The sequence below is a fragment of the Toxotes jaculatrix genome, chromosome 6, assembly GCF_017976425.1.
Source record: "Toxotes jaculatrix isolate fToxJac2 chromosome 6, fToxJac2.pri, whole genome shotgun sequence".
In the NCBI taxonomy this organism is placed as follows: domain Eukaryota; kingdom Metazoa; phylum Chordata; class Actinopteri; family Toxotidae; genus Toxotes; species Toxotes jaculatrix.
Window position 1 is genome coordinate 22,630,255 of NC_054399.1, and position 27,445 is coordinate 22,657,699.

General features: G+C 43.0%; 1 protein-coding gene across 2 annotated transcripts; it reads left to right on the forward strand.

The window, feature by feature from the left end:
• The first annotated feature begins 110 nt into the window (after positions 1 to 110).
• Positions 111 to 26,544, forward strand: LOC121183132 (desmoplakin-like). Of its 2 annotated transcripts, none has more exons than XM_041040014.1 (24): positions 111 to 631; positions 2,510 to 2,597; positions 3,808 to 3,929; positions 4,069 to 4,219; positions 5,734 to 5,859; positions 6,956 to 7,015; positions 7,104 to 7,271; positions 7,609 to 7,713; positions 7,851 to 7,946; positions 8,703 to 8,828; positions 9,545 to 9,697; positions 9,814 to 9,968; positions 10,103 to 10,229; positions 10,398 to 10,584; positions 10,936 to 11,321; positions 11,450 to 11,628; positions 12,674 to 12,812; positions 13,173 to 13,366; positions 13,578 to 13,740; positions 13,856 to 13,939; positions 14,015 to 14,122; positions 14,322 to 14,420; positions 14,917 to 16,743; positions 17,893 to 26,544. In XM_041040014.1, exons 1-24 carry the CDS (start codon positions 225 to 227, stop codon positions 25,720 to 25,722), a joined length of 13,080 nt encoding a protein of 4,359 aa, XP_040895948.1. In that variant the 5' UTR covers positions 111 to 224; the 3' UTR covers positions 25,723 to 26,544. The 2 variants fall into 2 exon arrangements, with proteins under 2 accessions (XP_040895948.1, XP_040895949.1); XM_041040015.1 differs by having other exon boundaries at positions 14,917 to 15,414; positions 17,893 to 26,541.
• The last annotated feature ends 901 nt before the right edge of the window (positions 26,545 to 27,445 follow it).

Below are 27,445 nucleotides of genomic sequence, written 5' to 3' on the forward strand. Positions count from 1 at the left end.
GGCTCAGCAGGTTTTGGGAGAGACAGAGAGGTGTGGTCACCCTCCTCCAAAAACGATCCTCCACTGCCGTTGGTCGCAGTCTGCACCAGAGGGGCCGAGGGAACGGGGCGGACAGGTGGAGTGAGAAAGACTGAGGCAACCGGCCTGCGGCGCCCCTCCTCCGCCCGCTGATTTTGCCCCGGTAGCTTCCGCAGAGTCGCTTTAGCTGCCGTTTTCTAGTCAAAATGAGTTTCTACGGGTCTCATCAGGCCCTGAACATGGGCCGCAGGGTCGGATCCAGAGGCGACTTGACCGGGACGGGGACCTACCATTACGCACGGAGCGAGGTCCTACATGGAGGTGGTAATGGATACGACCCCTACATGGACGGACACAAAACCTACACCTTTACAAAGACCTCCAGAGGCGCCACGGTGAGCGGAGTGGCAGGCGGCATGGTGAGCGGAATGGGAGGCGGAATGGTCAGCGGAATGTCAGGCGGCATGGTGAGCGGAATGTCAGGCGGCATGGTGAGCGGAATGTCAGGCGGCATGGTGAGCGGAATGGGAGGCGGAATGGCGAGCGGAATGTCAGGCGGAATGGTCAGCGGAGTGTCAGGCGGCATGGTGAGCGGAGTGTCAGGCGGAATGAGGTATGAATAATTTTTATTATTTTGGTTCATTTTCTTCGCCACCTGTTGCCTGTCTTTGGGAACCAGGGTGCATTGTCTTTGCTCCGTTGCCCTCTCTGCGGGGAGGATGCATGTCAGTCCAAACAGCTGGTCGATATTAAATATTGATCACGAAAGCCCTGTTTTATCCCAGTATTCATTTCGGCCTGCAAACCCTGAGCAGACAAAATTGTCCCTATGGCAAAAAAATAAGCACTTTGCATTTTCAGCATTAAGCAAATGCACGATGATGTTTGCAGGGAAATGCTTTTCTTCTAATCTCTGAAATACAGAGAATTGGGCCATTGTGCATTCAGAACTTGTTTGTTGAAGGAGTTACCACTTTAACTTACCCTTAAATTGCATAACTGATAATAAACAGTGATAATGAAACAAGGCTTCACTGAAATTAATGTCTTAATGATGACATATCTACTTTGTTTTGCAGATTTAAAAAAAAAATCATAAATCAGGTTCTTCTCTGCACAGCAGCTTCCCTCCCTGGAGAGAAACACTCACTTTGATTTATAGCTCACAATGAACTGTTAAATTCCCTCTGCTGCAACAGCTTAACACTCACTCTTTATTCCAGGGACCTTCTGCACAGTCACACACAGATCAGTTATGTCACTGTGGTGCTTAAGGAAAGGGCAGAGGGAGCATCTGGCCAACAGGATCGCAAGTTGTTTGACATGAGAACTTTATTGCTCCTTTAAGATGAATAGCTTTGATGCAGGACAGAGACAGACTCGTTGCTGAGGAGTTTTTTTTTTCCAAAGAAAAAGCTCTGCAGCTACGTAGTACTTAGAAATCTGGACCAGGAAATCTACTGGGCTGATGTATCAGCTGATATTATTGGCAGATGTCTTTGTGACTGAAGGCTTAGTTATCTTACAGGTTTGGTGCAAAGCCAATATGTGGGTTGATGTTTTTTTTTCCATTGCATTTTTTTGCCTAAAAAAGAATATGCCAATTTATTATTATCACTTTCTATTTACTTTCAAATATCAAAGACCAGTACCTGCTATTCTGTGTTTGACAGTGATGATGTTTATATTATTGTGTCATGAATTAACTGTTGCCAGTTTAAATGTTCAAGGCGCCACAAATTAATTTAAACTAAGTCCAAACTGCAGTTTGTACATTTTCGAATGACACTACAATGTCCAAAAATAAAAAATACTAGTTGATTTGTAAAACCTTCCTGTCCACAAAGCCATTCCTAAATTACTAATAAAGCATATGCACATGAATCCTACAACAGAAATCAAAGTAAAGGCTGATGAAATAGTCCAGTTCACCTACTTTTCATATTTAAGTTAATGACTTTTTGCGAAAAGGTCAGATAATTTTGAAAGTGCTCACTCTCTTGTACCAGCTGAGCTTTTATCCAGTTTTCACTCTTATTAGCTCTTAATTGCAGGTTGCTTTGAAAATAACATTTACAGTTTTATATACAGCTGGTAAACTACATATAAATGTCTTTCTTTGGAATTGTTAGACATTGAAGTGACCCAGAAACAAAAAGTGTTACCAAGGAGGAGTGTACCACTGCATCTGATTCACAGGACTGTGGGGTCCTCACCGAGGCACCCTTACCTCAATCTTATAGGATGATTAAATTATTATTTTTGGACTTAAAGGACAGTTTAGCTTTTCATCCCAATAAAAATGTTCAAATGAAACAATCTGAAGAGGGAAGAGCTGTTTGTTGGTACCAATCGCTGCTAACAAGGAGTCACAATTCAATGTAATTTGGAAACCACTGGTGTGAGCTGTGATGTTATGGTGGAGATGTCAGCTGAGGATGATTACAGTAATGTTCTCCTGGTGATGAGTTTACTCCGCTGCCCCCTGCAGTAGCCTCAGTGCCCTCCACCAGAAGGCAGCGGTCCTGCAAGCTCAGTGCCAGGAGTACCTGAAGAAAGCCGAATACGCCCTTCAGTCGGTGAGTCCTGATTTTTTTCTTTTAATGCTACTCATTGGCTTTTCTGAGTTTTCAGAGCTCATTCAGGAGGTTTCTATACCTCAATAAGAAGGAAGAGGATTCTGTTGCAGCTCTGTTGGCAGAATGATGTAGAAAGAATGACAGAAATGTTGTTTGGTTGTAAATTGAGTTTTCAGGTGCATAAACCTTTAATGTGTGTGTGCTGGAACATGTCACAGAAAGCAGGCTGGTAATAAAAGTGTTTTGTTTATCTCTCTATTGGATCTGTTTTTTTAACCAAATGGCCATAAGCGCTGTTTCAACTGACAGCAATGATGGCTTTACATTGCTGAGTGAAATGCAAACACTTAAGTCACAGCGCACACACACACACACCTCCTCGGCTTTGTGTTGTGCAACTTCTTGTTAATTATTTGTTTTTCTACAAAGTTCACCACAAACTGATCGTTGTGCTCTTGAATGAGGTGGGTGTGTGATTTATCAGCTTGTTGACTTGTATCGCTGGCTCTGACCCCTCCTCACAACTGTGTGGCTGTAGTTGAATGAAACGTGTGAAATACTGAATATCACTTCCATTTCATCCTGTCCAAAGTCAAGAAACTGTCTGGGTGCGTGGTTGTGGAGATTTTAAACACTGTCAGTGTAAAATAAAAGTATTGCATTTGCTAAAGGAAGCAAAGATAAATTTATCTCAACAGGCAAAAATGTAAACATGTTTATGTTATGGACAAAACAAAACAAACAATTTTACCCACTTTAAACCTTTGGGTTGTCAGGCTTTTACCAGCTAAGACACCATCACACTGAAACACACAAAGAAGATAAACCACCAGGACTTTTGGTTTGGTTCCCTGTTTATGAAAAATCTTTACTTAAACCTATTTGATCTTATTCAAACATAGACAGAAAGATGGATAGATAGATACTTTATCCATTCCTTAGGGGAAATTCACATTTTCATTTCTTTGCTTTCCTTTCTCTGCACAGCAGTTTATGTTCTGCTCTTTATCTTCCACCTTTTTATCGAGGCTCTGAGAATAAAAAGGGAAAAAAAATGCCAGTTTGACATGACAAGTTTTGACATTGCGCTGCTAAAATCTAGTTACTAAAGTTAGGATGTTGGTTAATTTCTCCAGAGAGAGTCTTCTTAACACCACCTTATAACAATCTTCCTGTGCAGCACTTCACCTGCTGTGTTTATGTCTTGCAGGGCAGCTCTCCAAGTGATGCAGAGCACTATATGGCTATGGCCAAAGAGACCATCGAACAGCTGAAGAGCTGTGCGAACAGCTTGAATCAGCTGGGACAGCCGAATGACAGCGTAGTCAGGACGTAAGGAAGACTTCTTCCCCGGCTGTCTCTGTCTTCTTCCTGTGATTTCCTTTTTTCTTTTGTGTCTTATCTGAAACAGAAATAATTTGCATTACGTACATTTCTTGCCAAATGACCTTTCGTTCTTCTAAATCTGTAGTTTGGAGATGTGTAGAGACCGGCTCAGGGGCGTCCACATGGCCATCACAGGCACCATGACCAGGAGGAGGAGCACCAGAGGGAGCTCTGGAGGCTGGGAGGATGCTGGAAGGAGCTTCCACGATGCTATGGCCTGGATTACGCAGCATAAGGTTTGTGAACAGACACAAACAACTGCCATCCTAACCCTAACCTGGACTTAATTCTAATATGAATCCTCAAACAGCTCTTTGAGAAAGTGATGACAGTTCAGTTGTATTTTTCTTTCCTCTTTTTAAAAGCAGGAAACAAAGGATTAAAAGTTAAAAAAAAAATACACTAGGTGAAGCGTTATGTCTTACTGTGGTGGAAAGTAACTAAGTTCAAGTATATTTCGATGCTCATTCTTTTGTACTTTTACTTAAGCTAATCATTAAAGTATTTTTTCCAACACTGATGCATTGTAGGAAATCCACAACATAGACAATTAACAATACAGACAGCATGTAATGAAGACACCCAGCACTGGAAGTTACTGCTTGATAAGAGGCACAAACGGGAGAGTCAGCAAACAAACAAACAAAAAAATAAATAAATAAATAAAAAATAGTGCTGATTTTTTTAAATTTATCTGTAGTGTAAACATTAAGTTTCATTGTTGAAATCTGCCTTTCCTATAAGTACGGTGCCCTGCACAAAGAAAAAACATATAGCTGTCAATAATATTTAAAGCACCAGTGTCTGTGAATGTCACAGGCCATTTACTGCCATAGGATTAACAGTTAAATATATAATTAACTCAGCATTTTCTCCTGTCTTTCGGCTAAGCAAGGCATCAGTGTTCAGTCTGTTAGTGTAGACCGGGAAGGAGGGGTGTTATCTGATAACAAAAACTGAAAGACAAGAGTGTGGTGCCTGCAGGTGTCAAAGATGTCTGAAAAAAGCATTTTAATGGGACATTGTTCCTTTGAACGGAGTGTTTGGCATCTCATTCTCAAACATCTAAACAATGTTGTGGGTTCTTGGTGACGTCACAAGACATTAAACCAACGACCACATCAAACATTTAATAGATTAAACTGGTTTCATTTTCTATTGGTATCAAAAAGTCTGAAACACAAAGGGCCGACGTGGAAGCTCAATGCATTCAAAAGACCTGTTTTTACAGCCACTGTAAAAGGTGTCATTCATATCCAAAAGCTGGATTTTCAGCGGTGTGTCACTTTAACAAAGAAAGGAGTGAACACCATCAATCAACTCACTGACAGATCCCATTAAACCTGAAAACTGTGCACACAGAGTTTAGACATGAAGGCTATGTGTTGTCACAGACACTGGATTGAAGTGGTGATGCTAGAAGCAGTTGAGTCTGACATTAACAACTAAACGATTATTAGGAATTGACAAAAAAAATAAAGGCAGCGCTGCATAGAAACTGAATTTAAAATGAGGTCCAGTTTTGTTTTAATGCTTCAAACCCATTTTCCCCTTGTTGTTCAACTTGTTTCTCTGACTCCACCTGCTGGTCTTATTAAGTACACATCAGGCCAATGTTTGGGAAAACTCGCTGAGTTGTGAATCAGCTTTTCTGACAGTTTTTAAGCTGCAGCAGTTTGTTCAGTGTGCATTCATGCTTTGGGGTCCTGTACAGCACTACAAGCACTTTTTTGTGTATTTTGTGTTTCAGCGTCTGATTGAAACGGCTTCCTGGGGAGACGACCCTGCAGCCATCGAGCAGCAGCTCATTAGCCACCAGATGTTTCACAATTCCATCCAGAGGAGCCACGAGGTGGACCGAGCCAGGGACGAACTGGTGGGTCCGCTCTGCTCAAAGTAGACGTTGTGGGCTGCAGTAGCTTGCACAGCATCATTACTGCTTTGATGGAGGAATGAGGAATTTGTTTCTGTTATAACCAGAAGTCCCAATAATCCATTCTTGCATTAGTTATAGTTTGATTAAAGTGCGTTTTCTATTAAATAACTTGAAAAAAAATTAAGAGCAGAAACTGCACCTCTGCTAAGGCTGTGGAAAATGTTGGCATAGTGTGAGTCTGCACCTGGATCTCATTCTGCATTCAAGTGCACACAGACAGACTATCGTGGGACACACGTGCCTGCAAGTGCCGCAGTTTTTAACATAACAGTGAAAAATGTTCAGCAGTCTCTGACAGTGTTAAGAAATCCTTTGAGGAGATGTTTGATCTGTACCAAACACTAATCAGTTGTTCTTAATTTCCCTCCAGATTTCACTAACATATACCCCACTAACAAACACAGAATGAACTAAATGTAAACTAAAGATAGCTGAAACATCTGCTCCTTGGAGAAGGAAATAACCTGATGTATAGTTTTGAGAGTCTGCAAATTTAATTAAAATTCTCTCTCTGTAAAACAGGGAAGTACTGCAATAAAAAATGACATGGGTTATGAAAGCAACTAAGCAAAACCATAGAGTGGAACTGGTATTTAATATTTTAACTTTTTACATTTACAGACATTTAGCTTAATACAGATGCAGCCACAAATTAAAGTGTAGATTTACTTAATTTCTTAATTATGGAACAAGGAATGAAGATGCTTTTAAAACCTTAAATTGATAATTATATTCAAAATATATTCAAATATTTCAATATGTTATGTAAATTAAAGGGAAATTTATCCCATGTTTTGTTTTTGTTTTTTTAATGAAGGTGTCTTTTAAGGAGCATCTTTACAAAACCTGAGGAGAAATTAAGGGATCTCTGGTTTCCATAGATACACCATGACTAAGATTTAAGGCATTCGTTGTATTTTCAGGGAGGATTATTTAAAGAAGAACTGTATTTTAAGGGATTTTTGTTTTGTTCTGCCTCATGTTCTTCTTTATATTTAAGATAAAATCCAATATCAATACTATTTTGTAACCATAGGTTAAGAGGGGAGACAAAGGACTTCTTCACGCTCTGGAACAGGAATGGGACAATCTGCAGGTGAGTGGAACTAAAAGCTCATCACTACCTGTTCTGTGTTTTCAAGTAAAATTGTCGGCTTCGTATTTAATCTCACTCTCTTCACCAGCAAATTTCATTTGGTCGGACCCAGCAGCTGCGAGACCTCCAGCAGATCATTCAGGAAATATCTAAAGAGATCATGTGGGTGAACGACAGGGAAGAGGAGGAGCTGGTGTTTGACTGGGGAGACAAGAACATCGACCAGTACATCCCCAAGAAGCAGGAGAGCTACTCAGTTAGTAAAACACACACACACACCATCTCTGGGAATTAGGTGAAGAATTAGGTTCATGTGATGCTACAGAAATCCATGTTTTAATTTCAGTGTTTTTTAGGAGCTTCATTCAAGTCCATTAACATTCTTGGAAATGCTGTGAGCCGAAATGACACTAATGCATCTTTATGAAGTTAATCTGCATCTCATAAGGAAGCAATCATCTGTGGTAGATTAGATTTTGGCAGCTGCAGTCAGTCATCCACTTAGAGCGAAGCCACAGACTGTTCCTCCAGCTGCATCCCCGTGTTTTTTTTCTGTGTCCCCAGTGATTGCTAAACCTCTTCTTATATAACAGAAGCTGATGAGTGCCCTGGAGGACAAAGAGAAGGACCTGAATAAACTGAAAGCCAAAGTGGATACGCTTCTAAGCAGCGACCACCCGGCCTCAGACAAGATCGAGGTGTGGACCCATCCACTTATCATGTTTATCCATGGAGAAAAGCATGCACAGTGCTTACGTGAATTTATAAATGTGAACGTAGGAGCCTTTTTCTTTTATATAATTTCAGTTTTCTCATTTTTTTGTGCGTTTTTCAGGCTTACAGAGACACTCTGCAGACTCAGTGGAGTTGGCTCCTTCAGATCACAAAATGCATTGATGTTCATCTGAAGGAAAATGCGGCATACAGCCAGGTAACACGACAAAACACGCAGCTTGAAGCTGCTCTGATCCAAATATTTTATATTAACGATGGATGGAATTTGTAGTGACTCAGCTCTGCACAGCTTTTTAGTGCCTTTCAGCTCATTGTTTTGGTTTTTAGGTCCCATAACTTTACTGTCGTGATTCACTCTGACTGCTCTCGTCAGTGTCAGTATTTACCCCAGTACCGCCCTCAGCATTACGCTAAAACTCCTCAGTATTCAGCTTCATAATAAGCCTCAGGGTTTTCTCCGGAGGACCAGGCAAGGAGGCACAGCTGTGGTTCAGTCCAGCTGGTCACTTCAAAAGCAAATGTTCAGATAGTTAATAAATGTTAAACTAATTGTGGCACCCTGGGGGCTTTTATCACAGAACCACAACCATCAAAGGTGAAAAAACCTTTAACAGACAGTAGATACTGCTTCCCTCCCACACATCCAACACTATATTAAAATTCTACACACAGTTGTGTTAATTGATGAAAAGGGAACCTATGATGTGATTAATCAGCTATTGTCACCTTTCATCTCTTGTGATCAAATAAGTATGAGCTTGGCTGTGTGATATCCCCACATCACCTCCACTTTTTCCCTGAATGTTATCATTTCATGTCATGAAAGTGCATTAATTTTTTCTGATGTTAGCAGAGTTAGTCTTAACTTCAGGTGAGATGTACCCAGTAATAAATACCTGGTCATCTGTTTTATTTTTCTGTGATTTATCCAACATTGTGTATTTTGTAATAGTTCTTCAAAGAGGCCAATGAGACGTACAGCGCCCTGCAGAAGGAGCATGAGGCCATTCGTAACAAGTTCAAATGTGACAAGAACTCTTCTCTGGAGGGCCTGCAGGAGCTCCTCAAGGGACTGGAGGTACAACGGCTTCAGATACTGATAACAGATCAGCTGGGCTTTTTAAAATAGTGTGAAAGTGGTACTGAAGTGAAGCACAAGGCCTAAACTGTCTGACCATAGACCTTTAGTGTACAAACATTAAACTGATTAAACTGACCTCTCTACAAATGCTACAAAAAGTTATAGGATGGTTGGTTAAGTTTTTTTTTTCCTTTGTGTTTTTGTGCAGGATGAGCTTTTAGTCATGGCTGGAAAATGTCACGTCAGGCAACACTAGAAAGTTTCACACGCAGCTTTGGTCTTTAACAAGCAGGAATGTTCGCAGCTCATTCTGCATGAATGCATTCATTTGCAAAGAGACAGTAATGCTGCAGAGATTGTTTTATGTGTCTAATTGATTATTTAAGAAATGTCATGACTCTTACACTTGACCAAGAATATATTTAAGATTTTTTGGAGAACCCTATGAAACTAAAGGAGACTGTGTATCTAAGCACTATGGAATAACTTGTCTTATAATGTCAGTGACTGTTCAACTGTTTTGTCCGGTGTTTTTTTCTGTTTCTTCTTAGTTGTGTTCAAGTTTCAGCCATTTTCAGTCACATTTTGTTTGATTTTTAATTTGTTTATTCCCTTGTATTGTGTCTTTTTTTCTGCGTTAAGAAAGCTGTAGAACAGTTAACAGTTTGTTAATATCACTGAACTGTAAAGGAACATTTTTTATGTGTCTCCAGACTGAGAAGGAGAAGATTATGGAAAAGAAGAGGCAGGTTCACCATCTGATGAACAAGTCAAAGAGGATTGTAAGACTGAAACCCAGAAACCCAGAGGAGAAGAGCAGCAGCCCCGTCATCGTCAAGGCTCTGTGTGACTTCAAACAAGACCAGGTCAGTTTCCAAACGCTAATGTCACAGACTGAGATATTTTAAAATCAGTAGTATCTGAGACTAGTCGCGCAGAGGCAGTTTCTCTTAATGAAATACGTTTTCATTGTGCTTTTCAGAAGATAATCTGTAAGGACAACGAGGCCATCCTGAAGGACAACAGTCAGCGCAGTAAGTGGCAGGTCACCGGCCCAGGAGGACTCGATATGTTGGTGCCGTCCGTGTGTCTGATCATACCACCACCCAATACGCTCAGTGTCAGCCTGGCCCACAAGTAAGACGCACAGTTGTTTGCCCATGGAGTCGAGGGACAGTTGAAACTCATGCACACATTGTGGCTCAAAAGAAATTCTCAAAAATCTTTTTTGCTGTGAGTGAAGGTTTAAATTTTATTTCTGTTTTCCGAAGGAACGAGCAGTACTACGAGGCCATCATGTCCATATGGAATCAGCTGTACATCAACGTCAAGAGTCTTATCGCCTGGCAGTACTGTCTCCTGGATATCAAACGCATCAACTCCCTCACCATCTCCATGGTGACATAATGAAATTAATTCACCTGTCTTAGATGAATATATTCATTCGCTTGACCAAGAACAGACACTGATAACGTGCAGTATTTTAACTGAAGAGTTTTTTTTATTCTGTTCCTCTTACGGTGGTCTGACCAAAGTCAAACATAATGTTTGTGTGTGTGTGTTTAGCTGGCCAAGATGCGTCCTGAAGAGTATCGCCAAATCATCAAGAACCTGGAGACTCACTACGAGGAGTTCAAACTGTGCAGCCATGGCTCCCAGATGTTTGCTGACGAGGACAAGAGGAGCATCGAGAAACAGTTCACCGGAGCCCAGGCCCTCTATGAACAGCTGGTGGTGCAGCTGCCTGCTTACAGTTAGTATTACAAAGTACTGTATAAACAACATGCTCAAATGTCTTTAAATGTACAGTGTGTTCTCTTTGATACAAAGGAAAGGAAAAATAAAAGTGTTCAGTAACTGGTACTCTGCATGTGGAGCTGCTAGAGTAGAAACTGACCAAAACTGAGGCTGATATCAACATTTTATATTTATAAAAATCTGATAAAAATACTGTATATTGGTTGATAATATATATGTACATATGTGTGTGTATACATGTGGGATTAGAGAATCTTTAACCATAAGCCATAAAGGGGTTACCCCTGCCTTTAGGTGTTTTCCTCTACCAGCTCTAAAAGCATATGGTATATGTGTCTACCATCAGTTGTTCAGCAGGAGCAAATAGAAACACAGCAAGCAGCCGAGCAGCAACGCCAACAGCAGCTGATAATAATACAGCAGCAGCAAGCTGCCGCCGAAGTGGAGGCCAGGAGATTCGAAGAAGAACGGCTGAGAAAACGGACAAGGGAGGTGAAGAAAGAGGTAGTAATTAAAGACCAGGTGATCAAGAAGGACGTCGTGAAAGGGACCAGGACAGAGCCGGTGAAGAGGAAGGTGCTGGTGTCCTCTTCATCCTCCCGCAGCTTATCAGAGCTGCACATGCTCAGACTGAGGCTGGAGGCCGCTGAGGGCTCGCTGAGTCAGCATGTTCATATCTGCCTTGGAGACGATGGGGTGCACGACTGTGGCCTGCGGATCACACAGTTAGAGGTAGACGCACAAACTTAGAAATACAACAAAAAAACAGACATGAATGAAGCATTAAAAACATCTTATATCAAATACCTTTTCCCCACATATTTACTGCAGGAACTGTGTTTGTGCGTGTTTTTTTTTAGGCGGTGCAGCGTGACGTAGACTCGATGCGTGAGGAGTACTTGCGTCTGAGGGAGCGTATCCTCAAGGAGCTGGAGGGCATGAATGATTCAGATAAAGCCGAGTTCCTCCGCAGTGAGATTGGAGTCATCAACGAAAGACTGGGCAGTCTAGAGAGCGGCTCTTCAGCTTACCTGCAGAGGTACAGAGCACAAGCAAACTCAAACTTTGTTTACTCAGGAAGGATTAGGCGTCTTGAGATCAAGATCTCTTTCATAATTGAAACAATAAGTTCACACACACATTTAAAACACTGTGTTTAAAGCTGTGTTGGGATTCCTTCCATTTGTATGGTGCATGCATTCAGTAATCCAGAACAGATAATAAAGTAGGTTGTATAGTGTTTTATGTTTTGAAATTTCACACACGCCCTCTTGTATTAGAATTTAGTTAAGCTTATGAGCAAGATGTATATTAGATGGTCACTGAGGGAATGTATTTGATCAACAGTTTGAGCTCTATGTTTGATTCTTTTGGAGTTTGGAACAACTTTCAAAAAAAGACTGTAACCATCAGAAGGCCTGATCTGCAGTGGATCTGAAAACATATAACATGGTATCATCAGCATAAACAGAGACACAACAGTGCTGAGTAAGTGCTGGTAAATATGTTTCTGAATATATTTTGCATAAACCCTGAGTCCCTGGGACCCAGTACTGATCCTTGTGGGACACAGTTAACAAAAAAATAATATTTGGAAAGTTACTTATCTAACAGTGTGCAATCAACTGTATTGAAAGCTCAGAGCAGATTCACAAAGAGAGCAGCACAGTGTTGCCTTTCATTGTGCTTGGTAATTCTAATGTCTGACTGCTGTGGCTGAAGGACATTATTAACATCTGGAGGGGGCCTATAGTTGCTGGTTGAGAGTGATTTTAGAAGTTTAAATACACGGTAAGGCTTAGATACAGATTGATTGATTATTTATGCAAAAAATTAAAAGAAAGCAAAAGAAGGTTAATTGAAAAATGTAAAGGTGACACTCACTTACTTAAAAAAAGCATTATAGAACTCAGAAAATGTTGAGTAAAATGAGTAAAATGAGTAAAATTATTGTTTTGTCTGTTAAGGTATCCTTGGTTTCTCACACAGTTATACCCACAAACTGACAAGAAGGGTTCTTACATACACCTCAAACACATCATCTGAAAAATACATTCATTCATTCATCTCTACATCTTTATCAGGTTGCGGGCTCTAAGGGACTTGCTGGAGAGTGTGGCACGAGCTGAGGACATAGTGAAAGTTCATGAAGCGAGACTGACAGAGAAGGAGACCACTTCTCTGTCGCCCAGTGAAGTGGAGGACTATATGCTGACCCTGAAGGTATCTTCAAACACATATTGCATTTTGAAATAATGGGGTTTTAGTCAAAGTTACAGTTAAAACTGTAGAGAATCAGTGCAAAGAACCGTTCATGAAGACTGTCCTTTTGTAGCCATTTCTGCTTCAACATTCAGCTTCATACCTGGCATCTGCTGCCTGGACAGAATACCAGTGCATGTTAGTGCATGGCTCAGTGATCACCTGTCAGGTTGAATTAGAAAAGCTGCTGTGAGAATGCTGTGGACTTCCTCTCTTTTGTTGTGTTTAGTATGTCCTATGATTCACATTAGTACGCAGTTGCTGTTTATTATACAGGGGATGTCACTTTTGTCTGTTGTTTCCTGTGTTGTTAATGTGTAGAATATTAAAGCTGAGTTGGATCAGAAGAAGGATATTCTCGCCTCCATGGAGGCAGAGTTGGCCAATGTGAGCCACTGGAACAACCAGGTGGGCGGACCCTTCCACAGGTGTGACATGATGCTGTCAAAATACACAGAGCAAGTGGGACTGCTGTCAGACCGCTGGAGACGCATCCATGGACAGATTGGCACCAGGTATGTCTCTCCCTCTCTCTCTCATACCCATTTTATTGACTGTAATACCAACCTGAAGACCTGCAGTACTTCCATGTCAAGCTGGTAAACAAGGAGCAGTGTTTATTGTAAACTGTGTTTATTTCCCACATTGGAATTCAATTCAAGTGTCTCTTGATAAAGACGCTGAAGTTATGGCATTCTATTTTGAATTTTCCGTTCTCTTGTTCAGACTCCAGGATCTGCAGCTGTATCTGCCTCAGCTGCAACACTACAAGCAAACCAGCACCTCCCTTACTAACTGGATTGATGTCACACGAAAAAAACAGGACACCCTACAGACCACCAAGATAGAGAACGTCCAAACACTAAAAGACCACATTAACAACCAAAAGGTATTCTGCTCAGCCCCTCATTGCAGTTACTCAACCTGCTTACTGTGTCAAGGTTTTATATCAATGTTTGTTAAATCATCAGACATCTGACATCTTTTTATTGTTGTTTGTCAAGACATTGAACACAGAAATCAAAGCAAAGAGGGAGACAGTCGAGAGTGTGCTGAAGGACAGTGAGGCCTGTGTGAACTCCATCAAGGTAAGGAAGCCTATGTGCAGCAGATGCATTATTTTGTTTTATTTTTCCTTCTTTTATGACTGTGTTTCTTTACAGGACTATGAAACAGACCTTGCCTCTTACACAGCTGGTTTAGAGACTTTGCTCAACATCCCCATCAAGAGGACGATGCTGAAGTCCCCGTCAATGGATCTTAATCAGGAGGTAACAGTATTTCAGTAGAACCTGAAACAGGGTAATAGCTTCTGGCATGCTGTGAGCCACCAGTAGCAGAAACTGCTTTAGTCTTGTGGGTTAAAGGAGCAGTTTGAGGAGATGAGGTCAGTGCAGTTTGGTTTTATCTGTGAAATTCACTGAGAGGATATATGAATTAATTCTTGAGTTTGTTCTGTCTGTCCTCCAGGCTGTAGAACTACAGACCCGTTACATGGAGCTGCTTACCCTGTCTGGTGACTACTACAAATTCCTGGGAGAGTTGCTCAAAAACATGGAGGAGCTCAAGGTGCTGGTTCTTTGAATATTTGTGCTGGCTTTATATCGTTTAATAAAAGTTTAGTTTGTTCTGTAGCCTAGTGATTATTTTTTAATTTCTGCTTTCTACGTTTGTTTTTAACTTTTGTCAGTGTCAGTCCAAGGACTATGAAAAACTGAAAATTTGGTTAAATCTGCCACATTTACACTGTTATGACCTACTGATGTTCCCTGATGGCTATGTTAGTTACTTAGTTATAAGTTGTTAGTTACTTATGTTAAGCTAGTTAGATTACAAAGCTGTGTTATGGTAACACCTGTTGGTGTTGGAAGTTCAACCTTCTTGATAACTGCTCTAATGACTGTTGTTATATTGTCAATGGAAAACATGACTGTTTATTTGCTCATAGTGATGAACCCACAGTGAATTTTTACCTGACTTTTCATTACATAAGTACATTAAGATGTATTTGATTACAGTTCTTGAAACTACCTCTGCATTCATCTTTGATTCATCTTACTTCCAGATTCGTAACACCAGGATTGACCTGTTAGAAGAGGAGCTTCGCCTGCTGAGGGAGGACATCCAAGACCGCAACGCCAAGAACAAAGCTCTGGAAGACGCTGTTGCCGGGTACCAGCTGGAGCTGTCCCAGTCCCAGGACCAGCTGCTGTCGATGGAGGAGGTGAAGCGAAACACGGCCCTGCAGTGTAGTGCCACCAAGGAAAGCCTCGATACCACTCAGAGCCACCTGTCAGACCTCAGCGATCAGGTGACACGACTCAACTACTTGCTTGAGGAAGAGAAGAGGAAGAGGAGGCTGGCAGAGGAGCGCTATACTCAGCAGCAGGAGGAGTATGAGTCTGTGCTGAGGAAGAGGCAGGCGGAGCTGGAGACGGTCAGCTGGTCCAAGATGGAGGTGGAGAAGACTGTGGCCAGTAAGGATCACGAAATCGAACAGCTACGGCGGCAGCTCGCTGAAGAAGCAGCAAGGCTTAAGGAGCTACAGAAGGAAATATCAAAGGTAAGGAGTCAATGTAACGCGGAGATCAGTAATTTAAAGCTAAGCTACGAATCCCAGATCCACGTCAGTCGCACAGACATGGAGAGACTGGCGGCCCAGAGGGACGAGGATACAGCTGAGCTCCAGCTGCAGTATGACAAGATGGAGGCAGAGAGGAGGAATTTGGAGGAGGAGCTCAGGAGGCTCAGGGTGTCTATCAGCCAGGCTGAGGAACAAAAAAAGAGGGCAGAGGAGGACGCTTACAGTCAGCGTGCCATCATCACAGAAGAAGGGCGCAGGAGGAGAGAGCTGGAGGGTCAGGTGGAGGTGCTGATGAGGCAGAGAGACCAGGAAAGCAGCCAGTATAGCGAGGATCTAGCTGAGGTCATGAATGCCCTGCAGGAGAAGAGTCAACAGCTGGCCTATGTCACACATAGTCTAGAGGAGGAGACCCGCAGGAGAAAAACCACAGAGGAGGGGCAGGCTGTGCTTGAGCAGACTCTGGCCCAGCTGCAGGTGAAGCTAACTAATTCATCAATGGCGGCGACTCAGCTGAGGGAGTGTGAGGAGGAGCTTCAGAAGATGCGTTTAGAGCTGGAGAGGGAGAGCAGGGAGCGAAGCAGAGTAGAACAAAACATGAGCAGGTTACAGGGACGCATCAAGGACCTTCAGACTGTGAGGGATGGGCTTGAGGACCAGGTGGAGAATCTGAGGAAGGTTAACCAAGAGGAAGTGGCCAGAAGAAGGCAGGCAGAAACAGAGCTGGAAAAGACCACTGCAACCATGACAGAGCACACAAACACCATTACTGCACTTCGCCAGAACCAAGAAGAAGCCAGCACATCAGGGAAGATAGGTGAAGAAGTGCGGCTTAGGTTACAGGAGGAACTGGAGAGAAGCTTGAGACAAAATAAGACCTCTGCAGAGCAAATGACACAGCTGAGTGCCGAGCTGCAGGCTCTGCAGCAACAGCTACTCCAGGAGCAGACCCGAGTCAAAGAGGCAAACCTCAGGAATGAGGGTCTTTACAGAACCTTAGAGGAAAAGAGTAAAGCCCTGAATGAGAACTCTGCTGAACTTCAAAGGCTGAAGGAGATGACAGAAACCCAAACCAAAGAGAGACTAAAGCTGGAGGAGGATATAAGGGCAGCACGACATGATAAAGAGGAACTCTTGAGATCCAGACAGAGAAATGATGATGAGCTCTCCTCCCAGATAACTGCCCTGGAGCTACAGCTGCAGGCCAGTGAGCGCAGCAATGTAGAGTACCGCAACCTGGTCTCAGAGCTCTCCTCTGAGAGCGAGAAACTCAAGCTGGAGACTGAGAGAATACAAAAGCAGGCCACCGAGGTACATGGAAGTTTGGCACTTAGTCCTGGACTGTTCTCGTCTTTCCAAATCAGAGTCCTCCTTTGGAACAATCAAGTAGCTGTCACTGTCTGTAGCCAAACTCCTGCTTGCATGCTAGAACACCTGTAGATTCCCTGTAGATGCCTCCCACTTGACAACTCTGATTTGAACACATACAGATGTATGTGTTTGAATAAACTTGCATGTCAATCGCTTGCATGCAAACATCATCTGTGCCTCTCTGCCTGCCAACCTCCCCAACCCACTGTCTCCCTCTGTGCCCACACTGTGAAAAGATGTGCAGCCTGCATCCTTTTTTTCCCTTTTTGCCAGCCCTCTGGTCTAATACAGTTTGAATACTGTAACATCTTAATGGTCTTAATGGGCACATTTTGCAAATTTGTAAAAACAGCACTAAAAAGCATTTAAAACATCAACAGTTTATTAAACTGTTTGTGGCACCCCCTCTAGTAATTTGAGACCTGTCACCTTAGACTGGCTCCTATCTGTCTATTTGTGCTGTTTTTCAACTTTACAGAATGTAGACAGTAACTGTTCCAATCTGAACAAAATCGTAGTTGAAATACTTTGCTGTCTGCTTATTTTATAGCGGTAGTTGGTGTAAACAATGTAGTGTCCAAATAGTTTGTTTGTCTGCAGGATTGGGAAGTTGATTTCACTATAAAAATATTATTGTATCGATTATTAGATTATGGATAATTTTCTTGACTACTGTAATGCCAGTACGTGTATACTAATACTTCCCAGTCTTGTAAGATATTGTCTTGCTCTCATGTTTTTTTGAAGGGAATTAGCAGTTTTCATAATACAATGCTAACTTAGCAAAGCAAATTATATTTTGGTAGAACACACACAGACTATGCTTTTTCTAAACACTGCCATCTTTGGGTTTACTCTGTGTTTTCACATTTTAAATGAAAACCAATGATGGACTAAAAAGGAATAGAGCATATAAGTGTGCTATCTTCCTTCATGCACCTCTTGATAACATGATTGTATGCTTTGATGTAAAATGCAAAAAATGTTACAGTTCTTGAAAAAAATTTAAATTTATCAGTGTATTTCTGAGTTGACTAACCTTTTTGTCTCTCTGCTCTCTCTTTCATTTTTCTTTTTGTTTTTCTGCAGACAACAGCCATGATGCAATCCATTCAGTCCCAGTACAGTGAGATTTTAAAGGAGAGAGATGCTCTATTGCTGAAATTGCAGTTTTTAGAGCAGGACAAAGATCGCGTCCAAATGCTAGAGGAGGACCTCAGTCGCATTAAACTGTCCCTAGATTCTGAGCTTCGCAATAAACAACGTCTGCAGGAGGAGAATGAGAGGGTAAAGAGGGATTTAAGTCACTGGAAGGACCAACATGATAGCAAGCAGAGCCTGATTAGGCAGTATGACAATGACAAGGAGCGCCTGGAGAGGGAGAAGAACTCTTTGAAAAGTGAGATAGAGAGGCTGATGAGGGAACTCAGGGAGCTGGAGGAGACATATAAAAGTAGGCTGTCAGCCATCCAGAAAGAGCTGCAAGAGGTGACCATCGTTAGACAAAACATGGAGTCTGAGCTGAAGAGAGTTAGAGAGCCCCCAACTTTGGATGCCTCCTCTGTGATTTTTGATGGAGTCCGCAAGCCAGTCACAGCAAACCAGCTGCTTGACTGCGGTGTACTGGACAAACCAACATTCAGCCAACTTGTGAAGGGGCATAAGACTGTCTCTGAAGTGTCTGTCGACAAAAAGGTCAGTCTAAAAGGGACAGGCCCAATTGCTGGGGTGGTAATTGAAGGTCCAAAAAGTCCAGGGTCCATTATTGGACCGCTATGCAAACTGACATTCACAGAAGCCAAGAAAGAGAATCTCCTGCCACCAGATAGCGTTGACCTGCTATTGGATGCTCAGGCTGCCACAGGCCACATCATTGACCCAAGAACTAATCAGAAATTGACAGTTGAAGACGCATGTAATCAAGGTGTAGTTGATGAGGAGGACAGAGAGAGGTTGCTAGCAGCAGAAGCTGCAGCTGTGGGATATAGTGGTCCTGGCAAAAACAAACCCCTTTCAGTATTTCAGGCTATGAAGAAAGGACTGATCGACAAAAACACAACACTGCGCCTGCTACAAGCCCAGGAGTCTGTGGGAGGCATTCTAGATCCGGTACTCAGTGTGTTCCTTCCCAAAGATACAGCCATGGAGCGTGATCTAATTGATGATGACATGTATCGCGCTTTGAATAAGAGGCCAGAGCTCTACCTGGACCCAGAAAGTGAGGAAGGTGTAACTTATATGTCAATGAAGCGGAGATGTAAGGTAGAGCCACACACAGGCCTTCTGCTTCTTCCTGTCTCCGAGAGGACAGACCCCTCCAAACTTGTCTTTGATGGTGTTCGGAAACCAGTCACAGCCAACCAACTGCTTGATTGTGGTGTCCTGGACAAACCAACATTTAAAGATCTAGAAAAGGGAAGGAAAACTGTCCCAGAGGTGTCTGTAGACAAAAATGTTAATCTGAAGGGGACTGGACCCATTGCTGGGGTTATAGCAGGGAGTCAAGGAAAAATGTCTTTGTCAGAAGCCAAGAAACAGAAGCTTCTGCCTGATGACTGCGCAGATTTGCTGCTGGAAGCTCAGGCTGCCACAGGCCACATCATTGACCCCAGAAACAACCATAAGCTCACTGTAGAGGAAGCATGTGCCAGAGGAGTGGTGGACAATAGAGACCGTGACAATTTATTAGCAGCAGAGGCTGCTGCTGTAGGATACAAGGATCCTAGTGCAGGAAAGCCTCTCTCAGTGTTTGAAGCCATGAAGAAGGGATTCATTGACAGGAAGACTGGGCTATGCCTCTTGCAGGCCCAGGAGTCAGCGGGAGGAATTCTAGATCCCAATCTCAGTGTCTTCCTACCAAAAGACACAGCTATCAAGCGCAACCTTTTGGATGAAAACTTACGTCATGCTCTAAACCAGAGTCCTGCTTGTTACCTTGACCCAGAAACTGAGCATGATGTCAGCTATGGGGCTTTGAAGAAAAGATGCAAGACAGAACCACACACAGGCCTACTACTTCTGCCCATCACTGAGAAGCTAGACCCTTCCAAACTTGTCTTTGATGGTGTACGTAAACCAGTAACAGCACAACAGCTGCTTGATTGTGAGGTCCTGGACAAACCAACATTCAACCAGCTAGTTAAGGGGGAGAAGATTGTCCCAGAGGTGTCTGTGGAAAAGAGAGTCTTTCTGAAGGGGACAGGGTCAATTGCAGGTGTTGCAGCTGGACCTTCAGGGAAAATGTCTTTATCAGAAGCCAAGAAACAGATGCTCATGCCCCCAGATAGTGCAGATTTGCTATTGGATGCTCAGGCAGCTACAGGCCACATCATTGACCCCACAACCAATCAGAAGCTCACAGTGGAGGAAGCATGTGCCAGAGGAGTGGTGGACATTAGGGATCGTGACAGACTCTTGGCAGCAGAAGCTGCTGCTGTGGGCTACCGCGATCCTAGCACAGCTAAGCCTGTTTCAGTGTTTGAGGCAGTGAAGAAGGGATTAATTGACAACGAGACTGGGCTACGCCTCTTGCAGGCCCAGGAGTCTGCAGGGGGCATTCTAGATCCCAACCTCAGTGTGTTTCTCCCTAAAGAAACAGCTATAAAGCACAACCTTTTGGATGAAAACCTCAGTCGTGCTCTAAACCAGAGTCCTGCTTGTTACCTTGACCCAGAAACTGAGCATGATGTCAGCTATGGGGCTTTGAAGAAAAGATGCAAGACAGAACCACACACAGGCCTACTACTTCTACCAATCACTGAGAAACTAGACCCTTCCAAACTCATCTTTGATGGTGTACGTAAACCAGTAACAGCACAACAGCTGCTTGATTGTGAGGTCCTGGACAAACCAACATTCAACCAGCTAGTAAAGGGGGAGAAGACTGTCCCAGAGGTGTCTGTGGATAAGAGAGTCTTTCTGAAGGGGACAGGGTCAATTGCAGGTGTTGCAGCTGGACCTTCAGGGAAAATGTCTTTATCAGAAGCCAAGAAACAGATGCTCATGCCCCCAGATAGTGCAGATTTGCTAATGGATGCTCAGGCAGCTACAGGCCACATCATTGACCCCACAACCAATCAGAAGCTCACAGTGGAGGAAGCATGTGCCAGAGGAGTGGTGGACATTAGGGATCGTGACAGACTCTTGGCAGCAGAAGCTGCTGCTGTGGGCTACCGTGATCCTAGCACAGCTAAGCCTATTTCAGTGTTTGAGGCAGTGAAGAAGGGATTAATTGACAACGAGACTGGGCTACGTCTCTTGCAGGCCCAGGAGTCTGCAGGGGGCATTCTAGATCCCAACCTCAGTGTGTTTCTCCCTAAAGAAACAGCTATAAAGCGCAACCTTTTGGATGAAAACCTCAGTCGTGCTCTAAACCAGAGTCCTGCTTGTTATCTTGACCCAGAAACTGAGCATGATGTCAGCTATGGGGCTTTGAAGAAAAGATGCAAGACAGAACCACACACAGGCCTACTACTTCTACCAATCACTGAGAAACTAGACCCTTCCAAACTCATCTTTGATGGTGTACGTAAACCAGTAACAGCACAACAGCTGCTTGATTGTGAGGTCCTGGACAAACCAACATTCAACCAGCTAGTAAAGGGGGAGAAGACTGTTCCAGAGGTGTCTGTGGATAAGAAGGTCTTTCTGAAGGGGACAGGGTCAATTGCAGGTGTTGCAGCTGGACCTTCAGGGAAAATGTCTTTATCAGAGGCCAAGAAACAGATGTTCATGCCCCCAGATAGTGCAGATTTGCTACTGGATGCTCAGGCAGCTACAGGCCACATCATTGACCCCACAACCAATCAGAAGCTCACAGTGGAGGAAGCATGTGCCAGAGGAGTGGTGGACAATAGGGATCGTGATAGACTCTTGGCAGCAGAGGCTGCTGCTGTGGGCTACCGCGATCCTAGCACAGCTAAGCCTATTTCAGTGTTTGAAGCAATGAAGAAGGGATTAATTGACAGGAAGACCGGGCTACGTCTCTTGCAGGCCCAGGAGTCTGCAGGGGGCATTCTAGACCCCAACCTCAGTGTGTTTCTCCCTAAAGAAATAGCTATAAAGCGCAACCTTTTGGATGAAGACCTTTGTTATGCACTAAACCAGAGTCCTGAGTATTATATTAACCCAGACACTGAGCATGATACCAGCTATGGGGCTTTGAAGAAAAGATGCAAAACAGAGTCTCACACAGGCCTGATACTTCTGCCAGTCACTGAAAGAAAGGACCCTTCCAAACTCATGTTTGAAGGGGTCCGCAAACCAGTCTCAGCCCAGCAGTTGTTTGAATGTGGAGTCCTTGACAAGCCAACATTTAACCAGCTAGTGAAAGGGGAGAAAACTGTCCCAGCGGTGTCTGAGGAAAAGATGGTCTACCTGAAGGGTACTGGGCCAATTTCAGGGGTTGTACCTGGGTGTCAAGGAAAAATGTCTTTGTCAGAAGCCAAGAAACAGAAGCTTCTTCCTGATGATTGTGCAGATTTGCTGCTGGAAGCCCAGGCTGCCACAGGCTACATCATTGATCCTAAAACTAACCAGAAGCTGACAGTAGAGGAGGCATGTGCTAAAGGAGTGGTGGACATTGGAGATCGAGGCAGATTATTAGCAGCAGAGGCTGCTGCGGTGGGCTACAAGGATCCTAGCACGGCCAAGCCTCTCTCAGTGTTTGAAGCCATGAAGAAGGGACTAGTTGACAGGAAGATTGGGCTACGCCTGTTGCAGGCCCAGGAGTCAGTGGGAGGAATTCTCGATCCCAATCTCAGTGTCTTCCTACCAAAAGAGACAGCTATTAAGCGCAACCTTTTGGATGAAAACCTCCGTCAAACTCTAAACCAGAGTCCTGCTTGTTACCTTGACCCAGAAAATGGGCATGATGTCAGCTATGGGGCTTTGAAGGAAAGATGCAAGACAGAACCACACACAGGCCTACAAGTTTTGCCTGTCTCTGAAAAGCTTGATCCCTCCAAACTATTCTTTGATGGTGTCCGTAAAACAGTCACAGCACAGCAGTTGCTTGAATGTGGGGTCGTAGACAAGCCAACATTCAACCAACTAATGAAGGGGGAGAAAACTGTCCCAGAGGTGTCCATTGATAAGAAGGTCTTTCTGAAGGGCACTGGGTCAATTGCTGGTGTTGCAGCTGGACCTTTAAGAAAGATGTCCCTTACAGAGGCAAAGAAACAGAAAATGATGTCTCCAAAGAGTGCTGACATGCTACTTGCTGCTCAGGCAGCCATAGGCCACATCATTGACCCCAGAACTAATCAGAAACTGACAGTAAAAGAAGCATGTGCCAGAGGAGTAGTGGATAAAGACGATGAATCAAAGTTGTTTGCAGCTGAGGCTGCCGCTACAGGTTACAGAGACCCAAGTACTGCCAAGCTCCTATCAGTTGGCCAGGCCATGAGGATGGGATTAGTTGACAAGGACACTGCTATACGTATACTTCAGGCTCAAGAGTCTGTAGGAGGTATCTTGGACCCTGTCCTCAGTGTATTTCTACCCAAAGACATTGCTAAGGATCGGGATCTCATAGATGACGACCTATACCAGGCCCTGAACCAATGTCCTGAGTGCTATTTGGACCCAGATACACAACAAGCAACTACCTATGTATCTTTGAAGAGAAAATGTAAAGCTGATCCAAGCACAGGTCTTTTGTTTCTCCCTGAACCTCAAAAGCCATTAACTGTCCAGGGGCTTAGGGGAAAGGTGTCAGTCATTGATCTGGTGGATGCAGACTTGCTGGAACAATCTGATATGGATCAACTGAATGAGGGTAGATTGACAAGCCAGGATATTGAAGACCGCCTGCACTCCTACCTGCGAGGTTCCACCTGCATAGCAGGAGTCTATGATGAGGCCAGTGATAAGGTGATACCAATCTATCATGCCATGAAAGATGGACTGTTGCGACGTGGGACCACTCTGGAACTGCTTGAGGCACAGGCTGCATCAGGCTTTATAGTTGATCCTGTCAGCAACCTGCATCTAACAGTTAGTGATGCCTATAATAAAGGACTGTTTGGGCCTGAGTTTAAGGAACACCTGCTAGCAGCAGAGAGAGCTGTGACTGGTTATAAAATGCCTGGCACAGACAAGATAATCTCCCTCTTTCAGGCTATAGAGAGAGGTTTAGTGGAGAAAGGCCATGGCATCCGTCTGCTAGAGGCCCAGATTGCCAGTGGTGGGATCATTGATCCTGAACATGGACATCGTATTGATGTGAATGTAGCCTACAAGAGAGGTTACTTTGATGAAAAAATGAACAAGATCCTTACTGATGAGGATGATGATACTAAAGGTTTCTTTGATCCTAACACAGAGGAAAACCTAACTTATCTGGAGCTTAAGAAACGCTGCATCACAGATAAGAAGACTGGTCTAACCCTTTTACCTATCTTGGACAAGAAGAAGTTAGAGTCAACTCTGAAGAACACTCTGAGAAAGAGGAGAGTGATAATTGTGGACCCAGAAACTAATAAAGAAATGACAGTACGTGAAGCATATGACAAAGGGTATATTGACTATGAAACTTTCCTGGAGCTGTCCCAGCAGGAGTGTGAGTGGGAGGAGATCACTATCACTGCCCCAGATGGTGCTGTACGGTTTGTCATCATTGACAAGAAGACTGGACGACAGTACGACATTACTGAGCTGCTTGAAAAGGGAGTAATTGATCAATCAGTTCTAGATCAGTACCGCTCACGTGCTATCACCCTGACTCAATTTGCAGATATCATCACTAACAAGACCAAACATGGATTATTGTCATCATCATCATCATCAGTATCATCAACCACAAAGCCATCTGCAGCCTCAGCTACATCTTCAATGACATCATCATCATCATCAGTATCATCAACCACAAAGCCATCTGCAGCCTCAGCTACATCTTCAGTGACATCATCATCATCAACATCATCATCATTATTTACTTCAAGAATATCAGCATCCTCAAGCACATCATCATCAACTCTAAGAACATCAGAAGCATCAGTCCCATCGTTAGTTATATCATCATCATCAGCCTTGTCAAGACCTCTATCACCCACTCTTGCCAAGATGACCACAACAAGAACTACCACAGTCACAGAGCGAAGCACCACAATCAGCAGTACTGGTCGAGACTCACCTGACACCCTTAAGCGTATATCCAGTATGTCCATCACTCTGACATCTCCTGCTGAGGCAGTTGGTGAACAGGAACCTGTGGGTGCCATCTTTGACACAGAGACTGCAGAGAAGATATCCATCATGGAGGCTCTAAATCGTGGCCTGGTGGATTCCATCACTTCCTGTAGACTGTTGGAGGCCCAAGCCTGCACTGGAGGAATCGTACATCCCGAAGATGGCCGTAGGTATGGCATCCAACAGGCCTGCCGCATGCATATAATAAATGATGACATGGTCTCTAAGCTCAAGGCTGCACAGAAAGCCTATTTTGGCTTTGAAGATGTAAAAACCAAGAAGAAGATGTCTGCTTCTGAGGCCATGAAGGAGAAGTGGTTGCCATATGAGGCGGGACAAAGATTCATGGAGTACCAGTATGTAACAGGGGGGCTTTATGACCCAGAAGCGGGCTGTAGAAGATCTGTAGAAGATGCGTTGAAAATGGGCTGGCTGGATGGGACATCAGCCCAGAGGCTCCAAAACATCAGACAATACCCAAAGAACCTGACCTGCCCCAAGACCAAACTTAAGATCTCTTACAAGGAGGCTCTGGATAATTGCCTGGTGGAGGAAGGTACTGGAGTGAAGATGCTCCAGGCCTCATCTGTGTCTTCCAGAGGGATCAGCAGTCCATACAACGTGTCCTCTGCCCCAGGATCCACCACAGGCTCTAGGAGCGGCTCGCGTCGAAGCTCCCGCAGGAGCAGCGTGGACCTAGGATCCCCCACCACCTCGTTAACTACTTAATAACTACAGTTATACTAGCTTCACCAGCTTCTCCTCCACAAAATAAATTAAGAAAAGGCCCTAAACATGCATGAATCAGATTTTGTTTGAATATTTTTAATGTTTGGAAAAGAACTGTGTTTAAGAAAGTATTGTGCATGTTGTATATGAGGAGAAAAACTCAAGGTTAACATTAACATTAAATTCTTTGCATAGTCTTTGATTTTAGGTATGGTGTTGGTGGCTATGCTTTTAAAAAGACTAGTTCAAATGATGAACACTACCAGAGTATTTTTTGTGAGGATGGACTTAAGTACTGTTCAGGTACTTGGTATTTGGATTGAAAATGAAGTGCATGAAATAATTGCTGGTGCTCCTAATATAGGTTTAGAAATGATAGCCAAACTCTTGCTTACATATATTTCAAATACATTTTTTAGAATCTATACAGTACGTAATTTCTTCATCAGCTTAGCAATGGTCACATAAGGTTGGTACATTTATCATGCGTGCCTATTTTGTGTGGGGAGGGATACAAGGTTGGGTTGGGTTATTTTTTTACCAAATCACTTGTTAACCATCGGTTTCTTGCAATGTAGTGCTTCCACTTCTATAACTGTTTCTCAGTATCTCATAATAAAAAATAATCTTTGAGTCATTTGCTGTAATTCATGACACCTTATTTATGGTCAGTTTCATACATTTTAGGTAGTTGTAACAACACACATTACAGTATAAAATGGCACTTACATATATGGAGATATATATAAGGCAGGAGAAGATTGATACCTTTTTCAAAAGAAATCCTGTAAGAGAAGTAGAAAGCTTAATGTTGAAAAAATGTTGACATTAAAGAACAGTAGCCTATTTCAGTTAGATATTGTTTATATTCATTTCATCATGTTACTTTTCAGTATTCACTGAGGTTTGCTAGTGCCACAGCTTTAAAATTTCTTAATGGGCATTAATTGAGGGAGCTTTATTTTGAGCCCATTCTGTACCACTGCACCCTGCTTGTTTAAGATAGGCTGGAGGAATCGGTTTCAGAGAGAGCACAGGGAGGAACACAGGTGAGCAATGAAATGAATGTATTAAAATAACGACATACTGTTTTTTGTTTGTTTTTTTGTTTTGTTGTTTTACAATTTGTGAAAGAGGTCTAATGAAGGAGGAGAGGCCAGGTGGGTGTGGGTTTGTGTTATGGGTGGGGCTTATTTCCATCCCAAGTGTGTGGTGTGTGTATATAAAATTCTCACTTTCATTTGTTTTGATTAGGGTGTATGTGAGGATGTGGCCAATGATATATAACACACAATCATTAAGTGTCTCAGTTTGTAGCTAAGGCTGAAACACACATACAAATCCCACACACTTATGAACAGCTTGCTATGCCCCTGAACTTCTCTAATAAATGATGGTAAATTACTTCACTGAACTGAATAAATTACCTTATCCATAGTCACTTGTTTTGTAACACTGCTTGTTCCTAGTAGAAGTTATTCTTGAGAAAAGGAGATTTGGGACCTATACCTTTTGCTTGCTATGTGTACATCGGTTTTACAGTTGAGGAAAACATTTCAGAGGTGGAACATTGTGGCTGAGCAGGTTTGAAGTATTTTATTTTATTTTATTTTGTTTTATTTATTTATTTATTTTTTGCAAACATATGAGCGTCTGTGTATCACCTAGTGCACCTCTTTTAAATCTCCGTGTTTTAATTTGATAGTTCAACCCGGAAGTGATT